The 24,128-nt window shown below is 36.8% G+C and overlaps 2 protein-coding genes across 2 annotated transcripts in view; both read left to right on the top strand.

The window, feature by feature from the left end:
- The window catches only part of LOC142339480 (peripheral plasma membrane protein CASK-like), a 107,274-nt gene that overhangs the window by 62,238 nt on the left and 20,908 nt on the right, over positions 1-24,128 (top strand). The window lies entirely within an intron of this gene.
- Positions 6,955-9,187, top strand: LOC142339481 (uncharacterized). Its single transcript, XM_075389525.1, has one exon. The coding sequence runs from the start codon at positions 7,727-7,729 to the stop codon at positions 9,062-9,064; it is 1,338 nt and encodes a 445-aa protein (XP_075245640.1). The 5' UTR covers positions 6,955-7,726; the 3' UTR covers positions 9,065-9,187.

Raw genomic sequence — 24,128 nt, 5'->3', positions numbered from 1 at the left:
ATAAATCACACTTAAAATGTTTTTATACAAAAGTCAATTTTTGTTGATATTTTGTTCTCTTTCAATCCCAATAGAGTTATGGGAATGAACGGCGGCTATTTTCCGGCAATCTGCCGGGTATGTTTTATAAAAGTTTTTATAAAATTTTTTATAAAAGCTTTGATAAATTTAATTTTGATTGTTTTAAATTTTTTTTAACCCTCTTCTTGTTTGCAGATCTTCACATATTTTGATTTAATGTTTTGAAAGAGACTTTATTGGAAAGAGTACTATTAATTTAAAAGAGTATTTTTCTCAATCTTGCTTGGACATTTAAAAGTTTTGTTTTAGTTGAAAGATTACTAAAAAGTTATCGATAAATTATTCATTGCCATTTATTTTAATTGCTCTTGAACGAAGTTCATAGCAATTATTGTAAACGTGTGTGTGTGTTTTTTATGCAAATTTTGACTTATCAAGTGACTTTTTTTACGTTTTCGTTCATCATTTTTGAGTGATCTCTATTGCTCTCACCGAAGTAAAGCTTGTTGCTAATATATAATCGGTTGCAGTTTGGGAAAACAAGTAAATTATTGCGCAGTGGTTAGTGTGGGTGGATATGGATCGGAAGGTCAAAGGTTCGAATCCCGGTGGGGGCAAGGTTTTTTGCACGCATAAAGAAAAATTGATTTAGGCTACAGACCCTTAATGAAATTGCCTCGCCGGTCGTTCAGGAACAATTCTTCCGACATTTGTCGGTTTATGTTCGCTTTCGTTGCTTTTCGAGAGTCTCCATGAATAGAAACCTCAGTTTTTTCTGTTTTTTTTGTGTATTGTGAATAATTTTGACACATCGACCGCTGAACTATGCAGCTAGTAAAATCTTTTTTTGTTTTTCAAATTGTTTTTGGCAGTGCGAGGTGTTTTAGAATGAATTTTTTAATTTGACCGATGTTTTTTGAGCGGCATTTGTTTCGTTTTAAGGATTGCTTTTATTTGATGCTATACCTGAGCGGAGCTTCTCCGTGTTCTGTTTCTTGATATCCGATATTTTTTCAGTTTTCATTCATTCATTTAGTTCTTAGACTTTTTTGTGCGGGACATCCATTTTCACTCCTATTGAGGATAGTATTTTGTACTTGCGATAAATGATTAAATTCAGTGAATAAATGTTTGGTCTGATATTACTGACTTCCCTCTCAATTTTGTGGATAGCTATATTTTCACGTATATTGTAAATGTCTTGTTTTACGCAGATTTTTCGCGTGACCTTTTTTGCGCTTTTCTTCTAGAATAGTCTTTGACTTCTGATGTCTTTTTCACGCACCTCTTCTTGATTTTTGAGTGATTTCAATTGCTCTCACTCCGAAATAAAGTTTGTTCAAACAACACCGATTGTTATAGAGACGATGACAAGGCTGTGATAGCCGAGTGGCAAATACCTCAGCCGAGGTGACGGAATTGAACTCAGGAGCTCGGGGTTAGAACCCTACCTTCGGCTGATGCTTTCGCACCTATAAAGAAAAATTGATCTAGCCTGCAGTCCCTGAATTAAGTTGCCCCGCCTGTCATTCAAGAGCAATTTTCCCGACCATAGTTGGTTTATGTTTTTACTTGTGTTTGAGTGATCTTTAATCGTTTTTTAATGGTGATCCACATACATTACTAGTCTGTTTTGGTCGAGTTTTTTATTTAGTCAATAAAAGTTGGGCAAATGATATTTCACGTCTTTTTGTTTCCTACTGCTTTAAATAAATTGTTATTATATGTTTTTGCCACGTTTTCGACGTTTTGCTTGAAATCTTACAGTCCTTTGGCTCAACCTTTTTAAACAACCGATTGTCAGTAAAGTCCAGTTTTTGTGAGTTCAAACCAATACATATTTTTGAAAACTTTCAATTTACATCATTTGATTGTTTTAAATACGAATTAGATTTGAATTGGAGCTAATGTGTGGCGAGCTGGTTTTTATACTACTGAGTATCTATAAAATGTTTCACGTTTCAAGAAAGTTTGTATTTCGGAATATTTTTTTCGATCATATTTTTATTTGCTTTCAGGTGGCTGAAAAGTTTTAAAGAATTTGTAAAACTTGTGTTCTGAAAACTAAATGCTGTGCAATATCTGCTGGTGGTTCTTATCTGCTTGCATATTGCCTCTTTTTGCTCAAAAATGTTAAATGCACGTTCGGTGTGAAATTGTGATAGTGACAAAAGTGAAATTATTTCCTCTTCTGAAACTTTGAGTTACAGTAGAGTTAATTTTTTTCTAAATGCTCTCAAATAGTGTATGTAATAATTACTTCAGGCGGTTCTGTCTTTTCTATTTGTAGCAATTATTTTAGGTGCTGCAGTCTTTTTAATGCAATTTTTCGCTTGACCGGTTTTTCGTCTGACTTTAAACTTTTTGTCCCAAAACGGGATTAACAGGTAAAACACGGAGGGTCTTAAGTAGCTGAGAAACTTTCTTAGAGCCTGACGCATTACTAGTCTCAAAGTATGCGATTCATTGAAACTTTTTTGACGAGACATTAGTTCATGGTGAGAATAGTGGTTCTTAAGCGAGTTTGACCAACCTCAGTCCCCCAACACCCACGCATCCAGTCTCGTCTACTTGACAGCTTGACTCCCCCTTTCGTTCCGTCCATCATCCCCATGAGAAGTCCTCTCCACTGACCCATAATGCTAGCATCCCTAAGTCGCAGCTGGCAATTACTGACGCCAACTGATCGCTAGTCGTTTTAAAAGTGATTCGCCCGATGTTAGTCGGTTATGTTCTTTGTTTTTCGTGTATTTTTGGAAATAGGAGCCCATAAATTGATAATATGGCAATGATATGGTTCAACTACTATAAGCTTAATCAATTTTTGGGTAGTGAATTTGAAAGTTTTTGGCTATGCTATTGAAATCTGCAGCTAAATGGAAACATTGATGGTTGGTTTTTAAAAATCCAGGTGTATAAATGGTTCAAGCTGAGTTATATTTAATTACAAAAGTGAATTTGAAAATTTTTGGGTATTTTTGGGAAATGAGGTAAAGGTTCCGGTCTAATATGTAAAATTCTTAAAAATAATTTTACTACATCGGAAATGACCAAATGAGAAGCGTTCAAACCCTTCAACTCATGGCAAAAATACTTTTCCGGTGCAATAAGTCAAATCATTTTATGAGGAGCTAATGGAAATGCAGAGAAGCCCTCATTTGTGCCTAGATGGCATTTTTGACATCAAAGTTTTTTCTTAATTTGCTCCTCACAGCTTGGAGGGCCATTTTTTGTGGTCATGTCATCGATGAGAATCGAAATTCTAGCACTCAGACATCAAATTCCCACTTTTTTTGAATTTCTCGATAAATTGGTCAACACTCAGCCAGGAGAAAAATGTTGTTTCTGTCCCCATAGATTTTTCGGTTCATTGTTTTAAATAGAGGGATGCAGAAATGTTTAACCTGAATAGACAAAAAATGACTGCTGCAAGTATTTCCAACGTACGTTTCCCATTTTAGCAATTTACGGCCGGTTCATCTATGGACCGTCTTTCTACAATTATCTGGTGCATCATTTTTTGCATTAAAAAATTGTGAAAGTATTTGGTATCATCTTATTGGTTCAAACGGTGTGAGCAAAAGTAAAACGTTGCTACGACCCAAGCTTGATAACGCCAATGCGAAGCTTTGCAAATTCTTTGAGGAGTGCCACGGTTAACCAAAGCAGTTAAATTTATTTATGTTTGTCACTATTTATTTCCAAAATCATTAATCCAAAATTAATCTGTTTAATGACGTCAACTGTTTTCACCATCTCCGAAATTGAAATTTTTGCCATTTTTGTCATTTTGAAAACTTTTTACAAAAATTTTCCTTCAAAAATATTTTAGAATAATTGCTAACGGTCAGCCGAAATGCTGGTTGTGTTTGAAATCTTATTGAACTTTGGCTCAGCGTTTTTAAAGAGCTGATTCTCTGTAAAGTCCATTTTTAGTGAGTCAGAAAATACATGCTTTTGCAAACTTTCAATTTACATCATTTGATTGTTTTAAATACCCATTAGGTTTCAATCGCAGCTATTATACTGCGGGCTGGTTAGTTTTTACTTCTATGTTTTTTCGTAAGTTATTTTTCGTAAATAGTACTAACTATGTTTCGTAAATAATTTATAATGTTCGTATTTTGGAATATTTTTATCACATTTTTATTTTCATTTGCTTTTAGGCCCCTGAAAAGTTTTTGAAGAATTCCTAAATCTTATGTTTTGAAAACTAAAGGCTGTACAATTTCTGCTGGTGGTTCTCATCTGCTTGCATATTGCCTCTTTTTGAGAGAGGAGCTCAAAAAAGTTAAATACATTCGGTTTTCAATTGCCAAAGGTGAAATTATTCCCTCTTCTGAAACTTTGAATGTTACAGTAGAAATAGTTTTTTCAACTGCTCTCGAATAATTTTTGTAGCCTTTTTTAGGAAATGCTGTTTTTTCTGCTCTCAAACAATGTGGCAATTGTTTTAGGTGCTGCGGTCTTGCTATGCAATTTTTTGTTTGACCGGTTTTTCGTTTGACTTTAAAAATTTTGTATCAAAAACGGCATGAACAGGTGAAGCCTGAAGGGCCTTAAGTAGCTGAGCAGCTTCCTTGGAGACTGACGCATTACAAGTCTCTAAGTATTTGATTCACTGAAACTTTTTTGACGAGATATTAATTCATGGTGTGATTGGGGGTTCTAAACGAGTTTGATCACCCTCAGTCACCCCTTCACCTATCCCTTCCAGCCTTGTCCACTTGATTATTTGACTCTCCTTTCGTCCGGCCCATCACCCCCATGAGAACTTCACTTCACTCGCCCCCTAAAGCTAGCATCCCTAAGCCGCAGTTGTCTACTACCGAAGCCAATTGATTGCTAGTCGTTTGAAATTGAGTCGCCTGATAGTGGATTGTTCTTTGTTTTTCCTCTGTATTTTGGAAAATAAGAGCCCTTAAACCGATAGTATGGCACTGAATTTGTTCAACTACTATAAGCTCAATCAACTTTTGGATATAGAAATTGAATTTTTCGGCTAATGAAATCTGCAGTTAATTTAAAACTGTGCGGTGTTCCGCCTTCAGTTAGTATTGAATTTATGGTATTCGTGGTGCAGTGACCGGACGTCAGAGAATCGAGCTACTCAGCTTGCTTTACTGACGCCACTGTTGGTGGTGTTTCAAAAAGACCCTTGAGTTATATTTCCTTTGATACGATATGCCTGGATTACCCTTTGCCTCCTGGTACAAAAACTTTGATGGTTGGTTTTTAAAATTTAGGTGTATAACTGGTTCAAGCTGGCTGTTCTTTTTAAGTACAAAGTGAATTTGAAAAGTTTTGGGCCAGTAGGTAAGAGGTTTGAACTTTTCTTGTTCTTTCGTCATTTGCTGTTTAATTTGTAAAATTCCTAAAAATGATTTTATACGCCGGAAATGACCAAATGAGAAGCGTTCAAACCCTTCAACTCTTGGCAAAAATAATCTTTTCCGGTGTATTATGTCAATTTTTTTATGAGGCGCTAAATGAAATGCAGCGTAGTCCTCACTTGTGCCAACATGGCATTTTTGGCATCAAAGTTTTTTCTAAATTGGCTCCTCAGATCTAGGAGGGCCATTTTTGCGGCCATGTCACATGAGAATCGAAATTCTAGCACTCAGACATCAAATTCCCGCTTTTTAAATTTCTCGAAAAATCGGTTACAACTCAGCTAGGAGAATATTTTGTAGCTTCTGTCCCCATAGATTTTTTGGATCATTTTTTAAATAGAGGGATGCAGAAATTTTTAACTTGAAGAATAGACGGAAAATGACTGCTGCAAGTATTTCCCAACGTACGTTTTACATTTTAGCAATTTACGGCCAGTCCGTTTATGGGTCGTCTTTCTACTAGTATTTGGTGAATCAGTTCTTTGCATTAATTAAGTGTGAAAGTAATTGGGATCACGGATTGATACCAACGATGTGAGCAAAGATTTTAAAAAGTTGCTCCAACCCAAGCTTGTTACCGCCAATGCGAAGCTTCGCGAATTCGCTGTTGAAGAGTGTGCAACGGTTGACCAACGCAGTTAAATTTTGTTAAATGTTTGTCGCTATTTGTTTCCAAAATCATTAATCTAAAATTAATCTGTTTAATTGTCAACTGTTTTCACCATCTACGACGTTGAAATCGCAGATTTTTGAAAACTTTTGAAAACCATTTTGAAAACTTTTTACGAAGATTTTCCTGCAAAAAATTTTTGAAATAAGTGCTAACAGTCAGCCGAAATGCTGGTTGTGCTTGAAATTTTATAGAGCTTTGGCCCAGCGTTTTTAAAGAGCCGATTCTCTGTAAAGTTACATTTTTAGTCAGTCCAAACTAATACATACTTCTGCAAACTTTCAATTTACATCATTTGATTGTTTTAAATGGTGTCCCGTTTTTTCACCCTTATTCATTTAACGCCCAATCATTTAACCCCGATTTATTCACCCCTGTATCATTTAACCCCTCCATCTTTTAACCCCACTATCATTTCACCCCGATTTTAATCTTTCTATTAAATAAGTATTATTAAGTTAGCAATATAATCATTTGGCCATGCCTCGCGGGCCATGGTCATGCCTCAGCGGCCCATGGGACTTGATATGAAACTATCACAACCGAACGTGGGATTAATTTATCCACTTAATTATGACAAAACATCACTTTAATGTCGACTGGTTATGTTTTACTACTGAGTATTTTTAAATTGTTTCTGGTTGTTATGCAGGTAATTATTTCGTAACAACGAACTTGATTTCCAAACTTGGGCAATCTTTTCATATTGTCAAGCCCCTTGTTTAATTTGTAGAATGACTTTTGCACATTGCGAGTCTAGAGTAAAAAAGAATAAGAAAGAGGTGATATTATTTCACAGTAAAATGGCAAATCACCGAAAAAAATGTAAAATTCTGAAAAAAAACTATCAAATTGAAAGAGACATCTGTGATGGCCAAGTTGGGCATTTCATTTTTCACTATTTATGGTATGAAGGTTATGTTTAGACAGTTTGTAAATAACCCGGGAGAGGGTTTATTTATAGATATATCCTAAGATCCATTAGTTTGAACTCAGCTAACTCCAACCAGTGTGGCTTTGAAATCCAATGACGGAATTATTTGACAAATTAGTTATGGGCAGTTATTATTAAAGATCAGTGAAGGTTGTAAAGGGAGTAGTTCTTCTTTATATTGACTTTATAAGGGAGTTATCAAAATAACGAAGATAATCGCATGCATTTATAAATTTGTTCTGACCTCAAGGTGGCCCTACATCGTCCGGTCAATATTTGAACGATGTCGAATGACAAAAGCAGAATTTGCATAACAAATATGCCTAGCAACATAGCCTCACGCTCTGCTTACTTTCATATGATACGAGATATCATGTTGCATTGCAATTAGCCGAAAAGTTGCTTTAAATTTTAGTGGTAGTTGGGGATTGAAAACGCGTTTGGTTGGTTTTTATTAAGCACGTGTCGGTTAAATTCAACGTTACTTCTTGTGTGAGAATCGAACGATTGAGAGAAATTTGATTGGTGAAAGTTTGAAGTCAACAGATCACTTATCTAAACTACAAAGTAAATAATAACAAATTCTGATTCATTCATAAATTAAACGACCGGCACGCCATGTGCTTACTATAAGCAATTTAAAACCAGCCAACATAAGCTAAAGCTTTTTCAAATATTAGAAGTTGGTTTTAGTCTAGTTTCAGAAATATGTCTTCTTTTATTCCTAATCTGTTTGTTTTCTCTCTATTCTTTGGTTCTGTATTGCCAATTCAACCCAAGTGTCCTATAAATGAGGACATAGTTTACTCCGCAAATGTGCAATTGGGCCCTAGGCCTTTCTACCTAGTTAATGATATGAAACCTAGCCCTTTGAAGGATACCTTAGCCGAATGCGCTCGAACCCGAACTACCTATCAGCGTAGCGATCAATCAATCGGACATAGAGGATCCTGTCTCTTCTTTCCAGAACATTCTAAGCAAAGTTACGAAGGTGCCGCCAATTTGGGAGCAGGTGTGATTGAATGTGACGTCACGTTTACTAAAGATAAGGAACTGGTGTGCAGACATTCGCAGTGCGACTTGCATAGTACAACGGACATACTCCTACGAGAAGATTTAGCGCCATTATGTTCGCAACCTTTTGTTCCAGCTACGTTTGGATTTACTGGCGATCGTCTAACGTCGGCATCGGCAATGTGCTGCACTACGGATATAACACTTGCACAGTTTAAAACACTTCGAGCCAAAATGGATGGTGTCAATGATGGAGCTACGAATGTAACCCAGTACGTATGGGGCGGTGTCCCTACTTGGAGAACGGATTTATTCGAATCTAATGGCACAATTATGAGTCACTTGGATTCCATTCATTTGTTGAAACAACTAGGAGTAAAAATGATACCCGAATTGAAGAAGCCTTTAGTGCCAATGCCTTTCGACGGTTTCACACTTGAAGACTTCGCTCAAAAAATAATTGACGAGTATGTTATGAATGAAGTTACGGCTGACATGGTATATCCCCAATCGTTGCTGCCTGAAGTCATTTACTACTGGTTGGAAAATGCTCAAGATTTTGGAAGGAACGCTTTGTATCTCTGGGAGCCGGTCGATAAAAAGGATTTCAGAAATCCAGCTCTCTGGCCTGACTTTGGAGAGATAAAAAGCAAAGGGGTATCCACGTTTTCACCGCCTATGTACACACTTATTGATTTGGACAACAGTTCGCAGTTGATCATTTCTGACATGGCACAAAGAGTAAAAGATGCGGGGTTGATAATAAAGACCTGGACATTGGAGAGATCGGGATCTCTTTACAACGGAGGAGGAATGTACTACCAGTCAGTGAATGGTCAGAACCCAGCCAAAGGAGAGACAGTTCACGGTATCATTTCTCGTGATGGCGATGTTTTCACAATTCTCGATTTCCTCTTCCAGGATGTCGGCATTGAAGCTATGTTCAGCGATTGGCCGTCAACTGTGACTTTTTACACAAATTGCATGCCACAAGAGACTCATAATCATTTGAACGAAATTTTTTATACGTAGTATTTGAGAAAATGGGTCTTTATTAGTTAGCTTATTTATTTCCGCGAATATTTTAAACAACAATTGATGGTCTGGATACGTTTAGTTCTGACAACTGGATTTGGTCAAAATAGTTTGTTTTAATCAACTTTATATGCAGGTTTAGCTTTCAAAAACAGTTCTCAATAAGATTTATAAGATATAAGTCTTATGCGAGAAACCAATGAACCGAAAGAATATAGATGGCGTTAAACGAGAGATCAAAAGCGTTTGCCACGAACTGTTTGCGCCGATGCTTAGTTTCATGGTGCAAAGGTCAATTTTGGTATCCTTGTACACACAACACCTAGCCACACTCTGTACATATAAAGTAAGACTAGCTTCCAAGCATGAATTGACTACAACGAAAGCGAGTCCAACCACAGTAGTTTCAGTAATCATTCAAAAAAAATTAACTTGCAGCACGTTATTCTGTTGTCTTTTTTTCAAGATGATGCGACCTGATGACAATGAGTTCCCCCGAATTTGTTGCGTTGCAGAGATTAAATGCATATTTTAATGAGCACTGACGTACTAATAAAGTTCCCGCTTGGAATTTTTTTGCCCGCGTGAAACTTAATTGCTCTGGTACGTGGAGTAAATACTGCTCTTCATTTCGAGATTTTAGAGCCCCTGCAATTAATGCTCATCAATGAATGAGACAAAATTGCCCATCGGAGCTAAGTATCAAAAAAGTGAATGCCGTTGTGAGGACATTTCATCTTCTGCTTTGGCGTAAGTTTCTGTAACAACTAATTTCTGATACATTTAGTAATATTTAGTTCGGAGCGTTTTCTTCATAGCGATTACCGGCAAATTCTGCTTCAACTTCTGCTTTTCGGGCATTCTCGTTTCTAATTTGCCCGAGGATTTTCGGTTTTCCGATTAACATCTCTTGGAATTGTGCCTTTCTAGATCCTCGCTCATTGTTTATTTGAACAGAGTTCAGATTTACTATCAAAAAATGAATTCGCTATTAAAATTTTGTATGCTAAAAAAATAAAGGTAAACGATTAATGATAAAGCCTATACTATTATAAAATTTAATTTTGATGGTCTTCGTTAGCCTCAAAAAGTTTTCTTTTCAAAGACGCGAGTTTTGTTTAATAGCCACCCTCATCTTCTCAGCAGCTGGCTATTAATGTGGGTCTATTTTTACGACTCGAAGAGGCGCTATAGTTAACACTGGAAGAGGTGTTATGGTTTTCTGTTTCTTTTTTTTTAATAAGTGAGCGAGCAAAACCGGAAGTTCAGAGAGTCAATGAAGTTTGAAAAAGTTGTTTTGGAGAACAAAAGCGAAGAGCGGAGGTTGGGAGAGGAGGCAGTTATTTTGTTCAACCGTCTTTAGAAACAGCGAGAAAGATAGGTTAAAAAATTTTCCTGTGCGATCTATTTCTCTTACGCGCGGCTTTTTCAAGCTAATATTTTAGTTTGAAAGTCTTTGTGTTGACTATAAGGTTATTTTAGGCTAAAGTAATAATATTTCGGTTGTTTTGAGTTTTTCCAGGTTTTTGGTAACTAATGGGAATTTAACGCTATTTTAATGGTCTTTAGCTTTTCTGCAAATTTTTAGGCTACTTTAGCGATTTTTGGCCACTAGTTTCCTTTCTTTGCATTTATTGGAAAAAAGTCTCAATTATACTTCATTGAGGCTTTTTTCGGGCAAGATTTTCCCAAAAACTTTCACAGAAAAGGAGAAATTTGCTCTGATAATTTTTGATTTCTTCGTTTTCTCAATTTTGTCAAACCTTAAGTTGTATGTGAGCTTATTATGGCGGGCCAAATTTTGCGAGCAATTTTGTCGTCTCAGTAGCATGAAACTAGGTTTTTGTTTTTAGTAAACTGTTGTTGTCTTGCTTATCGAATTTTTTTCATTAGACTTTTGGCTGTTTACCATTTTGCCTTGTTGATGATTTTTTTTTGGTTTTGGAATTTGTTATAGCATTTGGGGAGTTTTATGGTTTAAATCAGTTGTTTGAAATGATTTCGTTCGATGTAATTACAGATGTTTTAATTAAAGAAATTTGAATAAATTCATGCAAATTTTGACTGATTTTCCTTTTTTCAAGTTTTTTTGCCTAGTACCTACTTTTTTTCTTCCATTTTTAGCTTGTCTATAGGTGTTGCTTCAGCGATGCGACATTTGGAGGCAAGACAGGGGCAGTTTTCACCGAAATAATTGATACAATTTTTGCATGTTTTCGCATTTTAAATTGCTGTTCAATAAATCTCGGATAGTTTTCGAGTGAATGACTTATCAAGTAATTAAAATTCTGGTCCAAAATAATAGCTGGGAAGTAGCTGTCTAGCATTCTATAGAGAATTTCGTCCTCCATTATCTTTCTTTTGCAATGACCTTCCAAGTGAATTTCTGTTTAATTGCTCTCAAACGAATTTTTCAGCAATTATTAGTCCTGTTGGTCTTTTTATGCGATTTTTCGCTTGACCGACTTTTCGTCTGACCCATTTGACTTTTCGTCCTCAAAAACAGGATAAATAGTGGGCATTAAGTTCTCTTAGCGCCTTCCAGCTCACTAGTCTCCAAGTATGTGATTCACAGAAACTATTTTGGAGGCTTGTACTTATGGTGTGAAAGGCGGTTCCTAGAGGTTGACCATCCCCCCACAACAGCCCCCTCCCACACATCAGCCCCCTCACTTCACACCACCAATCCCCATCCCTGCACATCATTGAGGCCGTAAGGGGCCGTGCAGCCAAAGACTCCCCTACCACCGTCTCCCCCCCCCCCCACCCCCCGCACACTGTTGCCCATAACCCCCCCCCCCCCCTCCCACTCCGCTCACCTCACGCCCCTTCAGTTAAGCTATAAAGCTGGCCTCACTAAACCGCGGCTGGCTACTGACAAAGCCAGCCGCTCGCCGGTCGTTTGAGAGCAATTCGTCCGACGTTAGTCGGTTATGTTTTTGTTGGCGTTTCTGTCAATCGACGGTTCCGTATCGAGTGAAAACTAGCTGTCTCACAAGGTATTTTGCTTATAGTTGTGTCGGAGTGGCTTCTTGTGAAAGAATTTTATCAAACATTATAGCTGAGAAGCTGTAAGCTGAGTTCCTGGCTTTTTTGTTTGTTCGCCTGACGCACTTTCGTTTTACGTATGCTCACACAGCTGATGTGTGTAATAAAGGGTCATATTAAAGAGACGTCTTTTTGGAGTCAAGATTAGCAAGCCCTATTAATTTATTGCTGAATACTTTTTATTTTTTTGAACGGAATCGATACTTTTTGCAACTTATATCTCTATCCGTTTCCGTCTGTATTATACGGCACGGAAGTGTTTTTCGCAGCTATTCCGCAATCTATAGACTGGGTGTCTAGTTTTTGTTCTCTGATGCCTTTATCACGTAAACTTTCCTATTATTGTTGCATTACCTCCGTGAAGGTGGTCGATCGGCAATGTTTATACATAAATTCTCTGGAATGAAATTGATGTAGCAACCAGAAGGTTTGAAAAACGTTGTTTTAACTCAGATTAATTGTGGAGACCTGAGCAAAAATAGTGGTTTCTCGTTCATGCCGCTAGTTTAAGAAGAGCCAGAAGTTGCTAGAATTTTTTAAAGTCATTTTGCATTTACATGCTTTTATTGGTTTCAACTGTTATTTTCTGATTTGTATTGGCTCTGAAGGTATATATTGGCTTAAGTAATAATTTTGCGTAGCTTTCAATGCGATTTGTTGAGAGATTTTTTTTATATTTTAAAATTTTTTTGGTTTTAGCAATTTTTGTCCTATTCTGTTTATCTTAATCTATTGGGAATTGAAAATGCTGGTAGTTCTTTTAGGCTTTTTTTTTACAGTTTTGATGTTATAGATAAAATATTTTTGAGAATTACAAAAAAATTGAAATTTTGGGTTTTTTGTAACAATCTTTCGCTTTTGTTAGCGGATAGTGCCACCAAAACAACAGCTGCTCAATTACATCCCCGCACAATAAATTGAAAATAAAAAAAAACGATATTTTACAACCGATTACTCTTGACTCAAAACCAAAACAATAGAAATGGAAAAATTCCAATTTGAAGGAAAAATCAAAATATTGTATTATCTCAGAGCAGTATGTATAAATCGGGTACACATAACATTTCAGCAAACGATACCTACATTGAAAAGAAAGTTTTTCGTTACACAGAATACCTCTCAGCTGCTGGAATGCTGCCTTGGCTTGCGGGCTTCTGATGGTTGCTTTCTTGTCGTGTCTACAATCCCAGGAAATCGTGCAGCCTAGGTTTTTGAAATAATCAATTCTTTTCAAGGTTTCGTCCCCCACTCTCTCGTTTTTTTTTGAGATGAGCATCACTTCAGTTTTTTTGTGTTCATTTCCATTCCAACTTTTTGCTAACATAGTGGAGTTGTGTCACCAGGATTTGCAAGTCTTCTGTGCATGTGGCTATTAACACCGGGTCATCGACGTATCTCAAGTTGTTGATGTTGACGCCCCCAACGACCAGGCCAGGGAGATGCTTCATAGTTCTCATCAAATACTCGCTCGTCATGCATTTGAGTTTCTAAAATAATTGAAGCCAATTAGCAGAGAAGACTTTGACATTTTTGCATCTTCAACAAAAAGCGATACAATGATTTAATTAGTTAATCCGACAATAATTGTGGGCAAGACACCCACTATAGTTCTTATGTCTGAAAAGAAGTACATTCAAGATACTGTTAAAACCTATCTACTGCAGATTTGACCTGAAGCTTTGCCGTGAACTTTTATTAGGATTTTAGTGGGGCTAACATTGTTCCCGAGTTTTTCGTTACTCAGACGTTAAAGTTGCAATACAATATGAGGATATGCTAAATTGCAATGACTCCTCTAGAGAGACATCACGGCATGGGCCCTAGTTAAAAACATAGCCATGCTTAACATTTTCTGTTAAAGGGTGAGGTTTTTACTTAAACAAGTGAGGTGACTCGCGATATAAATATTACAGTGTGCTTTTTTCAAGAAACGGTATTTTGGCTATTTTTGATTCTGTTCAAAGTGTTCGAATCAATCAATAATAGATACATATTTGCTGTAATATAAAAGATGGTTCTCTTTGGTTCCCTATTCTATTTCTAAGATGCTATTTATTAAGTTTGCTGTTGGTGCAATACTGTGTGTGGGCAAGAGAGTGGAGTGTGCTGTGATGATGCTGAGAGCTATTTCATTCTCATGTGAAGTGATATTGTTTGGGTGCCATGGTATGCTGTTGGTATTTGTGGTAGTAGTAGTAGTAGTAGTATTAGTAGGGGTTGTAGTGGTAGAAATAGTAGTGTTGGTAGTGAGTGAGTATATCAAAGTTGATTTGAAAGCTACCTTTCGCCTCCCCTTTCTGTCCTTTCCAGACAATTTCACAATTCAATTACGCGCCTTGCCTCTCCCCTAACCACCCACCACAACCAATACCACCTTAGCTAGTGCTCCTACTATCACAACTACACGTCTACCACCACCACCACCTCCTCTCGCTCCAACTATTCAACGCATTAATTGCTATTCTATCCCACACCTCCCCTTCTCATTCTATATTCCACCGTCGCCACTACCACCACCTTTCAATTTTTCACTCAACAAATTTAAGTTTTACCCCTACTCCAAATTTCACTTGCCTGCTTTTGAAAGACTACAACTACTACCGCGACGATGTCTCTCTCTCTCGTGTGCAACGCTGATTTCTTTTCTTGACTGATTGTATTTTGCATGCTCAAGCAGAGAGGGAAGAAAAGGTACTTGCTTTTCTCTGCTGCTTAGTCTTCGTCACTGTCAAGTGGCAGGAAATTTTAGCAGAGCGTGACAGTGGTGTTGCGTTTGAATATTTTATGATGGACGGATTGAATGGAGATGTTAAATGTTATTATGCCTCTATTTTTGTAACTGCTCCTCAACCGCAGCTATGTCTTTTTAAATTTATAATTCCTCTTGTGGAAGTAAAAGGGCTTTGAAGTACTCTTCCATGCTATTACTTTAAGATTTGATGTTGAGTCGTGCTGAAACGAAAATCCAGAATGAGACATGTTTCAAATTGGCAAATGACAGATGGCTTCAAAAGCGCATTGCTTTTGTTTTTTCGATTTATCTTGTTTAGGATTTTTCCGCTATGTCTATTACTAATGGTTTCAGTAAATACCTGAAAACGCAACTCTTACTGTCTAAATACAGAGATAGTTTGAAAACTGCGTTCCAACTATTTTAGGTCCTCATGAAATCTGTTGGAGGCATTTTTGATGTACAGACCTGTTTTTTTTCTCTTATTTTTGAAATCGTTTTCAAAAGAGATTGTATATTCAACTATCTTAGCAGGAGGCCTTCAGATAAAACGAAGAAAATTGAATAGTTGAAGATGCCAACCTCATGAGACTAAAAATTATTGCGACCAACAATGCAATGGAGTTTTGTTTCTGAGATCCCTAATGTAGTGTCCTTATATCAGTATCCTGACAACCTCATATTCATTCTCATAACCTGCTCATTTTATCCGAAGGCGCTTTTAATTTCGCTCAAGCAATAGCATGCGAGCCGCAAAGCGCCAAAAGAATTGAATTTTAGTAACCACTGAATTATTGATGGTTTGAAGAAATTCAACATTTTTATTGTTTAAAAGTGATTGTTGAGTTAAACAAGTCTGTTCCTGTTGTTGTTTGTCCATTGTTCTTGTTCAAGTTTGTGGTGGTGTATTGCGTAGATAATCACTTGGGTGAAGTCAATTGGATGACGAGACAATTTTAGTGATGTTAAAGCCGCTAACTTGTGCAGCGTACTTTTTAACTGATGATGCAGCATAAAATTAAAGGGAAATGAGATCTGAGGCGAAACCAATTTTTTTAGCCATTAGGCAAAACGTGTTGTGGAAATTACAGTAAAATCAACAAGGAGGCTCGGTAACGTGCGTCTGCACATAATGTTCCGACCAAAACAGGGAGAGATAGAAAACTTTCAAAAATACATTGATCGAAAATTGGTTTACCCATTTAAAAGATCGCTTTAAGCTCTAACCAATATACAAATAGACAATTACTCATTAGAGAGCCGATGATAACTGTCATTAAGAGAGTAAGAGACAAGACAAACAAAAAAATCAATTGAAAACAACAAGCATTACTCAAGCATTACTAGAAGCACAACTCAATGTCTATCCATTTTTAAAATACTTTATGAAAAAGTCAAACTAGCATCGAATTTAAATTAAACTAAATCAAATGTCTTTCATTTTACCAGAAAAGATATGGGAACTGTCTTTAAGAGTTATTAACAAGTAGACTGAAAACAAAAAGGGCAAAGTCAGAAAATACATTTACACTTTTTCAAAACAAAATTCAATGTCATGAAAGCAAACATCTCTCACCTGAAATCGTTCAATGGCTTGATTTTTACCTTCATGTAAAACCATTGAGACCTGTTATTATCCAGATTGTCATAAGACTACAAAAAGGAAAAATTGAGGCAAAAATCAAGAAGTCATTTCAATTTTGCGAGGAAACGGTGTTCAAGCCTGTAAGATCAAAATATATTCACTAAAAATATTGAATATTTTCAATTTCGCCTTATTTTAACGCCATTAATGTGACAAGTTTCTTGTTAATAGCCGCACAGCGATAGCTGGGGCTATTATTGGCCTTCTCTTGGTTTTTTTTATTTCGTCGTCACGATTTTTGTTACGACCATATGACGTCACAAGCACTTCAAATCTGCTTTTTGTTCATTCGTTCATGCAATTTCAACTGAAGTGCGTGTGTGACGTCATTTTTCGCTCTTAGTGGAGCGACTTTTTTGTTCATTCGCGTGATTAATTTTTTGGTCACACTTGACTTTCCTCACTCTCAAAAATGACTTCCTCACTTTGAAATTGACTTTTATTTACTTCAATTCAAAGAGATAAGGTCAAATGGGTGTGTGTCACTCTAAATGAAGGTTATTTGAGAGCAGCTAATAGAGGCAGCAAAAACGTATACAAATTTTTAATCAAAATATAACATATCAGCCTTTTTTTTACTGTTTTTTTTTGAGACGGCATATCTACGAACCTATTGCGGCTATTTTCTGGCAATTTGCCAGCTATGTTCATTATTGTTCCATTAATATGATGATTCGACAAGACAGCAAAAGAGAACCTACAAAATTGGAAAGAGTCGAAAAATTTATGAAAACTCGTATATCAGCTCCAAAAATCAATTATTGATATAATAAAACAGCACTGAAGACTACATTATAATTCACTTGAAAAGTAATATTAGGAAGATCTCTCTTTTATGAGACTGCGCCTAATGATTGCAAAAATAATATTGAATTTGGCAATTTTCAAAAACTGTCAGACATAACAACCCGAGGTTTTCAACTGTAAAGTTTTAAACAGTTAAGTTTGTTAATGCTTAAGATGGCATTTATAGAAGTCTATAGTGAGACTAAGTCAAAGGACTACATATTAACACTTAATAAGGTAGAACGTAAATTTTGGCAAATATTTTTTTGCAAACTGTGCTGAAGCCTAAAAGCCATATGCTTTCCGATGAAATTATTTTGTATGTTCATTCCCCTCCCTTTTGCCTTTAACTTCGGGTTTTCGATATTTGAGGTTTTATTTGAAATCATTCTGGTCTGTAACTAACATTAAAAAACAAAAAATGGCAGTATTTCAAAGAAACATATACAGCGCGCCACTTAAATCCGATCAATTTTTGAACTACCAAATTCCACAACTAGACCGAAATTGATCTTCCTCCTGCTGCTTCTCCAATAAAACAAAAAATGGACCAAATGTTTCCGAAATGGTTAATTTGACCAAAAAGTCCATATCAAAAATATGATGCATTCTGGAAACTAATCGAGTTATATTACAAAAAAGCCTTGTCTCAAATGAAAGAATTAGATAATTTCTACAATAGCTCCCTGGACAATAATTAATTACTCACTCGTAAGGCTGCAATGAGAATATCAACTGCTTGCAAATCTCAAAAATTTAATAATTGATCTTGAACGATGTTCAAAGCAATTATTGTAAACGTGTTAGTCTTTTTCATGCAATAATTGCGCTTGACAGTTTTGCGTTTTTCTTCTAGAACATTATTTGACTTCTCAAGTGACTTTTTCATGCTTTGGTTCTTCATTTTTGAGATATCACTATTGCTCTCACTCCGAAGTAAAGCTTGTTGCAGCATAACAAATATAAAGTTGGTTGCAGCATAACAAAAATTAGGGCCTGATAGCCGAGTGGTTAATGCATTTGATTATGGATCTTGAGGTCAGTGGCTGAAACCTGGTGGGATGAAATGTTTTCCACCAGCCTGTTGTTCAAGATCAATGCTTCCGACATTAGTCGGTCTATGTTTAAAAATTTTTCAAAAATAAATTGTCGGAACCATAAAAACCATGAGATTTACTCATAAAACACAATATTGTTTCAGGTTGTATTGAAATGTAATGGTACCTCTTATTAATGGTTGTTCGAACATATTTCTTAATAGGTTTTTTGGCGGACCAAAATCTTAGTACATCAAAAATGAATTGCATTTTTATAAATATTGGTTTAATTTACCGAAAGACCGCAAAAGTGTCGTTTCAAGAAATTTTTCAAGAACTGGAGGCACATTTAGCCTATATCTTAGTAAATGAAGGTTGTGTCAGCAGTTCTTATGCCTGCACCACTGGTCAAACATCACAGGGGCTTGATAGCCAAGTGGTGAATGCTTCTGTTTAGGGGTTGTTTCCTAAACAGAAGCAAAAAAATCCCTGGTAGGATGTTTTTGCACCCACAAAGAAAAGTTTATCTAAGCTACAGCCCCTGAATTAAATTGCCCCACCTGTCGTTCAAGAAGAATTTGTCCGACGTCAGTCGGTTTATGCTTGCTTTGTCGAATTGAGTTAAAATAAAATGAAGTTTTTGAAAACGTGAACTGCTGACCAATTATGCAACTGAGATATTTTTTAAAAAAGTTCCTATTAAAAATATGCTTCAGGCGCTCATCGCCGACTCTGATCCGAGAGGTCGCGGGTTGGAAACCCCCCCCCCCCCCCCTGTCAAGTTTTTGCACCATAAAAAATTTCTCTAGCCTATGCCCTCTTATACGTTGTTTGCCTCGCCAATGGTTTGAGAGAGCTATTTGTCAGAGGTTAGTGGGTTTGTTTTTCTGGAGGTTTTCTCAGGTTGGTGATTTTTCATCAAACGATTAGGGATAAACTTCTAAAGCGCGAAGGAATTATGTCTAGGAGAAGCGCTCTCTGAACATTACTAAGATCTAAGTTCGTCTCCAAACATCCCAAATTTGCTGTCACTCCATGATTTTTTGGTTCCTTGAGAGAGGAGCACTCACCGAGGCAGAAAATCATGCCGTGGCGGGCAATTCGGGAGATTTGGTGGCCCCCTCGCATTCCCCCCAATAGTGGTATCCTCGCCCCACTGATATATTACCCTCCTAATTACACCCAAAGCAAATCCCTCGACAGTCATTCGAGATTAATTCTTTCTTTGGTAGTCGGGGTTTTGTTCTGAGCTTGCAAATGTGTTTAATTGCCCTCAAACAAAGTTTGTAGCAATTATATTAGTCCTGTGGACTTTTTATGCAATTTTTCGTCTGACCCTTCTAACTTTCGGTCCTCCAAAAAGGTATAAACTGGTAAATCCCGGAGGCCATTAAGTGTCTGAGCAGCTCTGTTAGAGCCTTAACGCCTTCTAGTCTCATATGTGAGCTATTCACCACCACTGTTTTGAGGAGACAATTTCATGGTGTGAAGGGCGGAAAGTGATCTTATAAGTTTAACCGCTCATTGACCGCCTACCCTCAGTCACCGCTAACCCTCAGTCACACCCCCTCCCAATCTCACCGGCGTTCACCCTCCTCCACCTAGCAATTGGACCCCTCTCGTCAACCTTCCTGTCCCATATCCCCATCGTTTAAGATAGTTCGTTTGATTAATTTCAGGCTTGCTAAAATTTGCTGTAGTTTTATTAGGAAATTTGTGGTTGTTGCATGGAAAGGCATAGAAAAGTTCCTAAAGCTGCCCAAACTTTTTTCCCGGTTTCGTAGATTTGACGCACTATTGATCAATAGCTGTTTTAAATTTAGTAAAGTGACTCTTTCTTATCAAATCTGCTTTTTGCATTGATGAACTTATGTTCTTTTCCTGCCATCATCTGATTCATCAGAATAAAGGCATGAATTGTCTGTATTGAATTTTCCGTTAAATGCGTCTTTGATTATTTAATGAAATTTACATTTAAGTCAAATTCACTTAGGTGAGAATGTGAGGTATGCGTGTGTCACAATTGATAGTAGTTTAACCACTAGCACAAAGTGGATTGTAAATAAGGAGAGGAGAGGAGAGATGAGAGAAGGGGAATCGAAAGTAGTGACTCCTAATGTGCAGCGAGTCTAGTCCAATATCCGTCAATCAATGTCTCATCATTACAACAGCCTTTACAATCTCCTCTCAATCTCTCTGCGCGCTTTACACCGTATACCTATAAATGAAATCTCATTTGTTCACGCATGATTGAAAAATTCACCCTTATGTTTTGCCGTCAGAAAATGCTGGGGAGTCTTCGCACTTCATAAGCTAAACAGTGCTAAAATTTAACCATGTCGCAGAAGAAAATTGATCATTACGAAGCCATGAACTGTTTGTTGCTGAACAATTTAGTACATAAAAACCCTCCAAAGCTTTCTTTGGGTGGTCCGTCCCAATGAGCATAAGCAAGTCACCCCATACTCTCAAGGTTCATATTGCAAAAATTCATCTCTGGTCACCTTTTGCGATGCAACACAGGTCTCATGGGGTTTCATTCTATGCAAAGTGAGTTAGGATGCGCTGAAATAGTAGAAGCTAGTTATTAAAGTCTTTTGAACTCTCCTCCGTTCTTCCCCTCAAATCCCTTGGCACGTCTTTGTTGTGGCTGTTATGATGTTGTTATTGTGTAATGTGGCGACTGCTGTCTATGATGTGCAAAGAGTAAGGAGATCTGATTAAACATATCGAATGTGTGACAAATGGTAGTCTCCTCTGAGTGACATGCAGCCAGACACCAGTTATTTTTTCTGTTCACAGTTAGGTAATATTTAAAGCAATGTTTCATGCAAAATATGTTGGCAATGATTGTAAACATGAAGCTTAAAAAACCTGTAAGCGTTTTCATCTCAAAATAAAGTCCATTTAGTTTTTACAAAAAAATCAAGTATTTTTTAAAAAATAGAAAATGAAGAAAGTGTTATTGCAAACTGTTCTACTGCGTCAATAATTCAGCTATATTCCATTTTGTTATGTAATTTTTTTTCGCTAATTATGGACTGCTAGATTTATTTTACACGGTGTTGTTTTGTTGGACAGCATTAAATAACAGGCGGGGATGAAATTCACTTGAAATGTGTACTTATTTTTGTTGCATGATCACAGTTAAAGGAAGTTCTGAAGAATGTTTTGGTAAGAGATTATTTGAAGTGAGGTGATATAATGAGACCTTCTGGAAGTGCTTTCTAGATGATTAATGAATTTAATATTAGTTTTCTGTTTTTGAATAGCGGGTAATTGTTCGTACCAATTACTCTAATTGAGCTGCATTTTGAAAAGAGCCCCTGCATTGTATTGTTTGTTATTTCTCAGCTTAAAAGAGATGCCTTAGCTGCGCGACTTCTCTTTGGATTCTGAAATTGTAGTTTTCTTCTCTGTAATTACATTCTTTACGTGCATCATTCTCAAATTTGTTTGAGCAGTTTCTCGTACCCCTTACCTTGGAGCGTATCTGGGGGAAAGTAAGCAATGCGTCTCTTTTTCGTGAATTATTAATCGTCATCTAAATCTGTTGCAAAACTAATTGCTGCGTTAAAATATAAGTGAAATGGTTTCAATTTTCATGTTTTCTAACTTTGCGGTACTAGTTATCACCTTGAAAAATCGAGTGTAAAAAGAATTTATCACTCATTTTTACGGATAGTGTGTCCAATTTCTTCAATAAAATTGCTACAAAATTCTTCGATTGGTCAAAAACTATTTTACTCAAATTTCTTGTGATTTCTCAAGACCTAATTTTTTAACGTTTAACTATGACCTTAACAGCCGTGATGCCGGTTGTCTTCTTAATCTGCAGTTAGTATTACCGGGGACGTTTTTGCAATTACTCGTCAGATAGGCTTTCTTCAATTTCCGTCTAATGGGCACATGAGTTAAACCTAGACAACAGTGACGAAATCTTTGACATTTGTTTTCACGACTGCTCAAGATAGACATTGTGGACAATGGGGACGGCTATTTCCAATTTTTAAGAAAATCATGATAGTTTTCCTTATTGTCACTGAATTTCTAACACACTTACAACCCTTACTGGTTGCTCTCAAACGGAATTCGTCGAAATTATATTAGTCTTGGTTTTTTTAATGCGATTTTTCGCCTGGCTGATTTCTTCTTTGACCCTTTTGACTTCAGCCTCAAAACGAGATAAAAAGGTGAAGCCCGGAGGGCGTTTAGAGGATGAGAGCAGCTCTCTTAGAGTTCTTCATACTTCTCCGGTTCTTTGTCGTAAGAATATGACCACCCTGAGCCCCCTCTACCCCCCCCCCCCCACACACACACCCTTCCACTTCTCCAACCGGCAATTTAGACCTCCTCTCAGGTCTGACTCCACCCCAATGGCTGGACCCCCTCACTCCTACGCGTTACCCCACCTCCCGCTCAGCACCTCTCTAATTCTACCATTTTTTCTCCACAGCTGGCTACTACCAAAGCCAACCACTCACTGGTCGTTTGAGAGCATTCCACCCGACTTTAGTTGGTTATGTTATTGTTATGAAAATATGGGCCGTGATATTGGCTGTGTGTTTTGTGGCATAATGTTCCCTCTAGTGCCTCATTCGGACGGTATCTGAGGAAGGTAATTTTTTGAAGATTGGTCATATTAAGTCTGATTTTCGCAGTTTAACAATTAAGTTATTATTTGCCCAATTTTTGCCTATGTTGCATAGATTTCTGTCCTTCGATATATCTTGTAACAATTTTATTAATCTTTGAACTATTTTTTAACTAATTTTTCATATTTGATTTTTTCTCCCTAAAAGCTAAAATACCTTAGTTTGCTAAATTTCTAATCATCTCTTCGTAGTTTTAGTTGAAGCAGCTGGTGCTTTACTTTTAACTTCTTAATTACCCCGAGTAGAGTTGACAATTTTAAACCCAGCTCTGGGAGAACCTCATAATTTTATCAGAGAGCGAGCACAAAGATTACGTTTTTTTGCTATTTCTCACATACTATGCATTACCTGATTCTCAGCATCACAGAGAAAATGTGACGACAATCCATTCTCGCCAAATCACAAGAAGCGGAAAACAGAAAACCTAAGATCTATTATTCCGTAGGGCTTGATAAATGTTTCTGACGAGACTCTATAAGTAACTATTCATCAGCTTCTTTCGTTTTCTCGTTGTTTGTTCACTTCCGAAGCTAATGAAATGTGGGAAACTGAAGTTTTCAACGAGGATGTTTCTTGCCAGCGGCGTTACGATGCAGAGGTATACCCAAATCGTCACGGGCAGCTATGCCCGATGCGTGTATCTCGTGTTCGTTTTTACTATGTTAATACATTGAAAGTGGAACAATATTGCGGAAAATAGCTACTTTAGCAGAAACCGGCAAAATAGAAGAGAATATCGTATCCCGTGTTCGCAAAAGTGTCCTAATTTTAGCCGCGAAATACAAGTACAAACTTAATAACCTATTTTTCGCGCGAGTTGTATCACGCATCCGTTCCATTTATGTATCGATTTTTCGCACGCAATGTAGCTCGATTTCGCATATAATCCGCAATTAAGCCTAACTTAATTACTACCTATTTGATTAAGCCTAACTTATTACCACTAGTAGTACTTTATTACTACTTATAGTACTTTATTACTACTTATTTCTACTTATTAGTACTATTTATTACTACTTATAGTACTTTATTACTACTTATTTCTACTTATTAGTACTATTTATTACTACTTATTAAAATTGGCCAATCCCACATTGATATACAAAGTCTTTGATGTGCGAGGGATTTTTTGGAAGAAAATCAGTTTTTGTGGTTGCAT

The sequence above is a fragment of the Convolutriloba macropyga genome, chromosome 5, assembly GCF_964194025.1.
Source record: "Convolutriloba macropyga chromosome 5, txConMacr16.3, whole genome shotgun sequence".
Lineage (NCBI taxonomy): Eukaryota > Metazoa > Xenacoelomorpha > Acoela > Convolutidae > Convolutriloba > Convolutriloba macropyga.
Note: the sequence above shows the minus strand (reverse complement) of the source record. Positions and strands in the feature narration are given on the sequence as shown.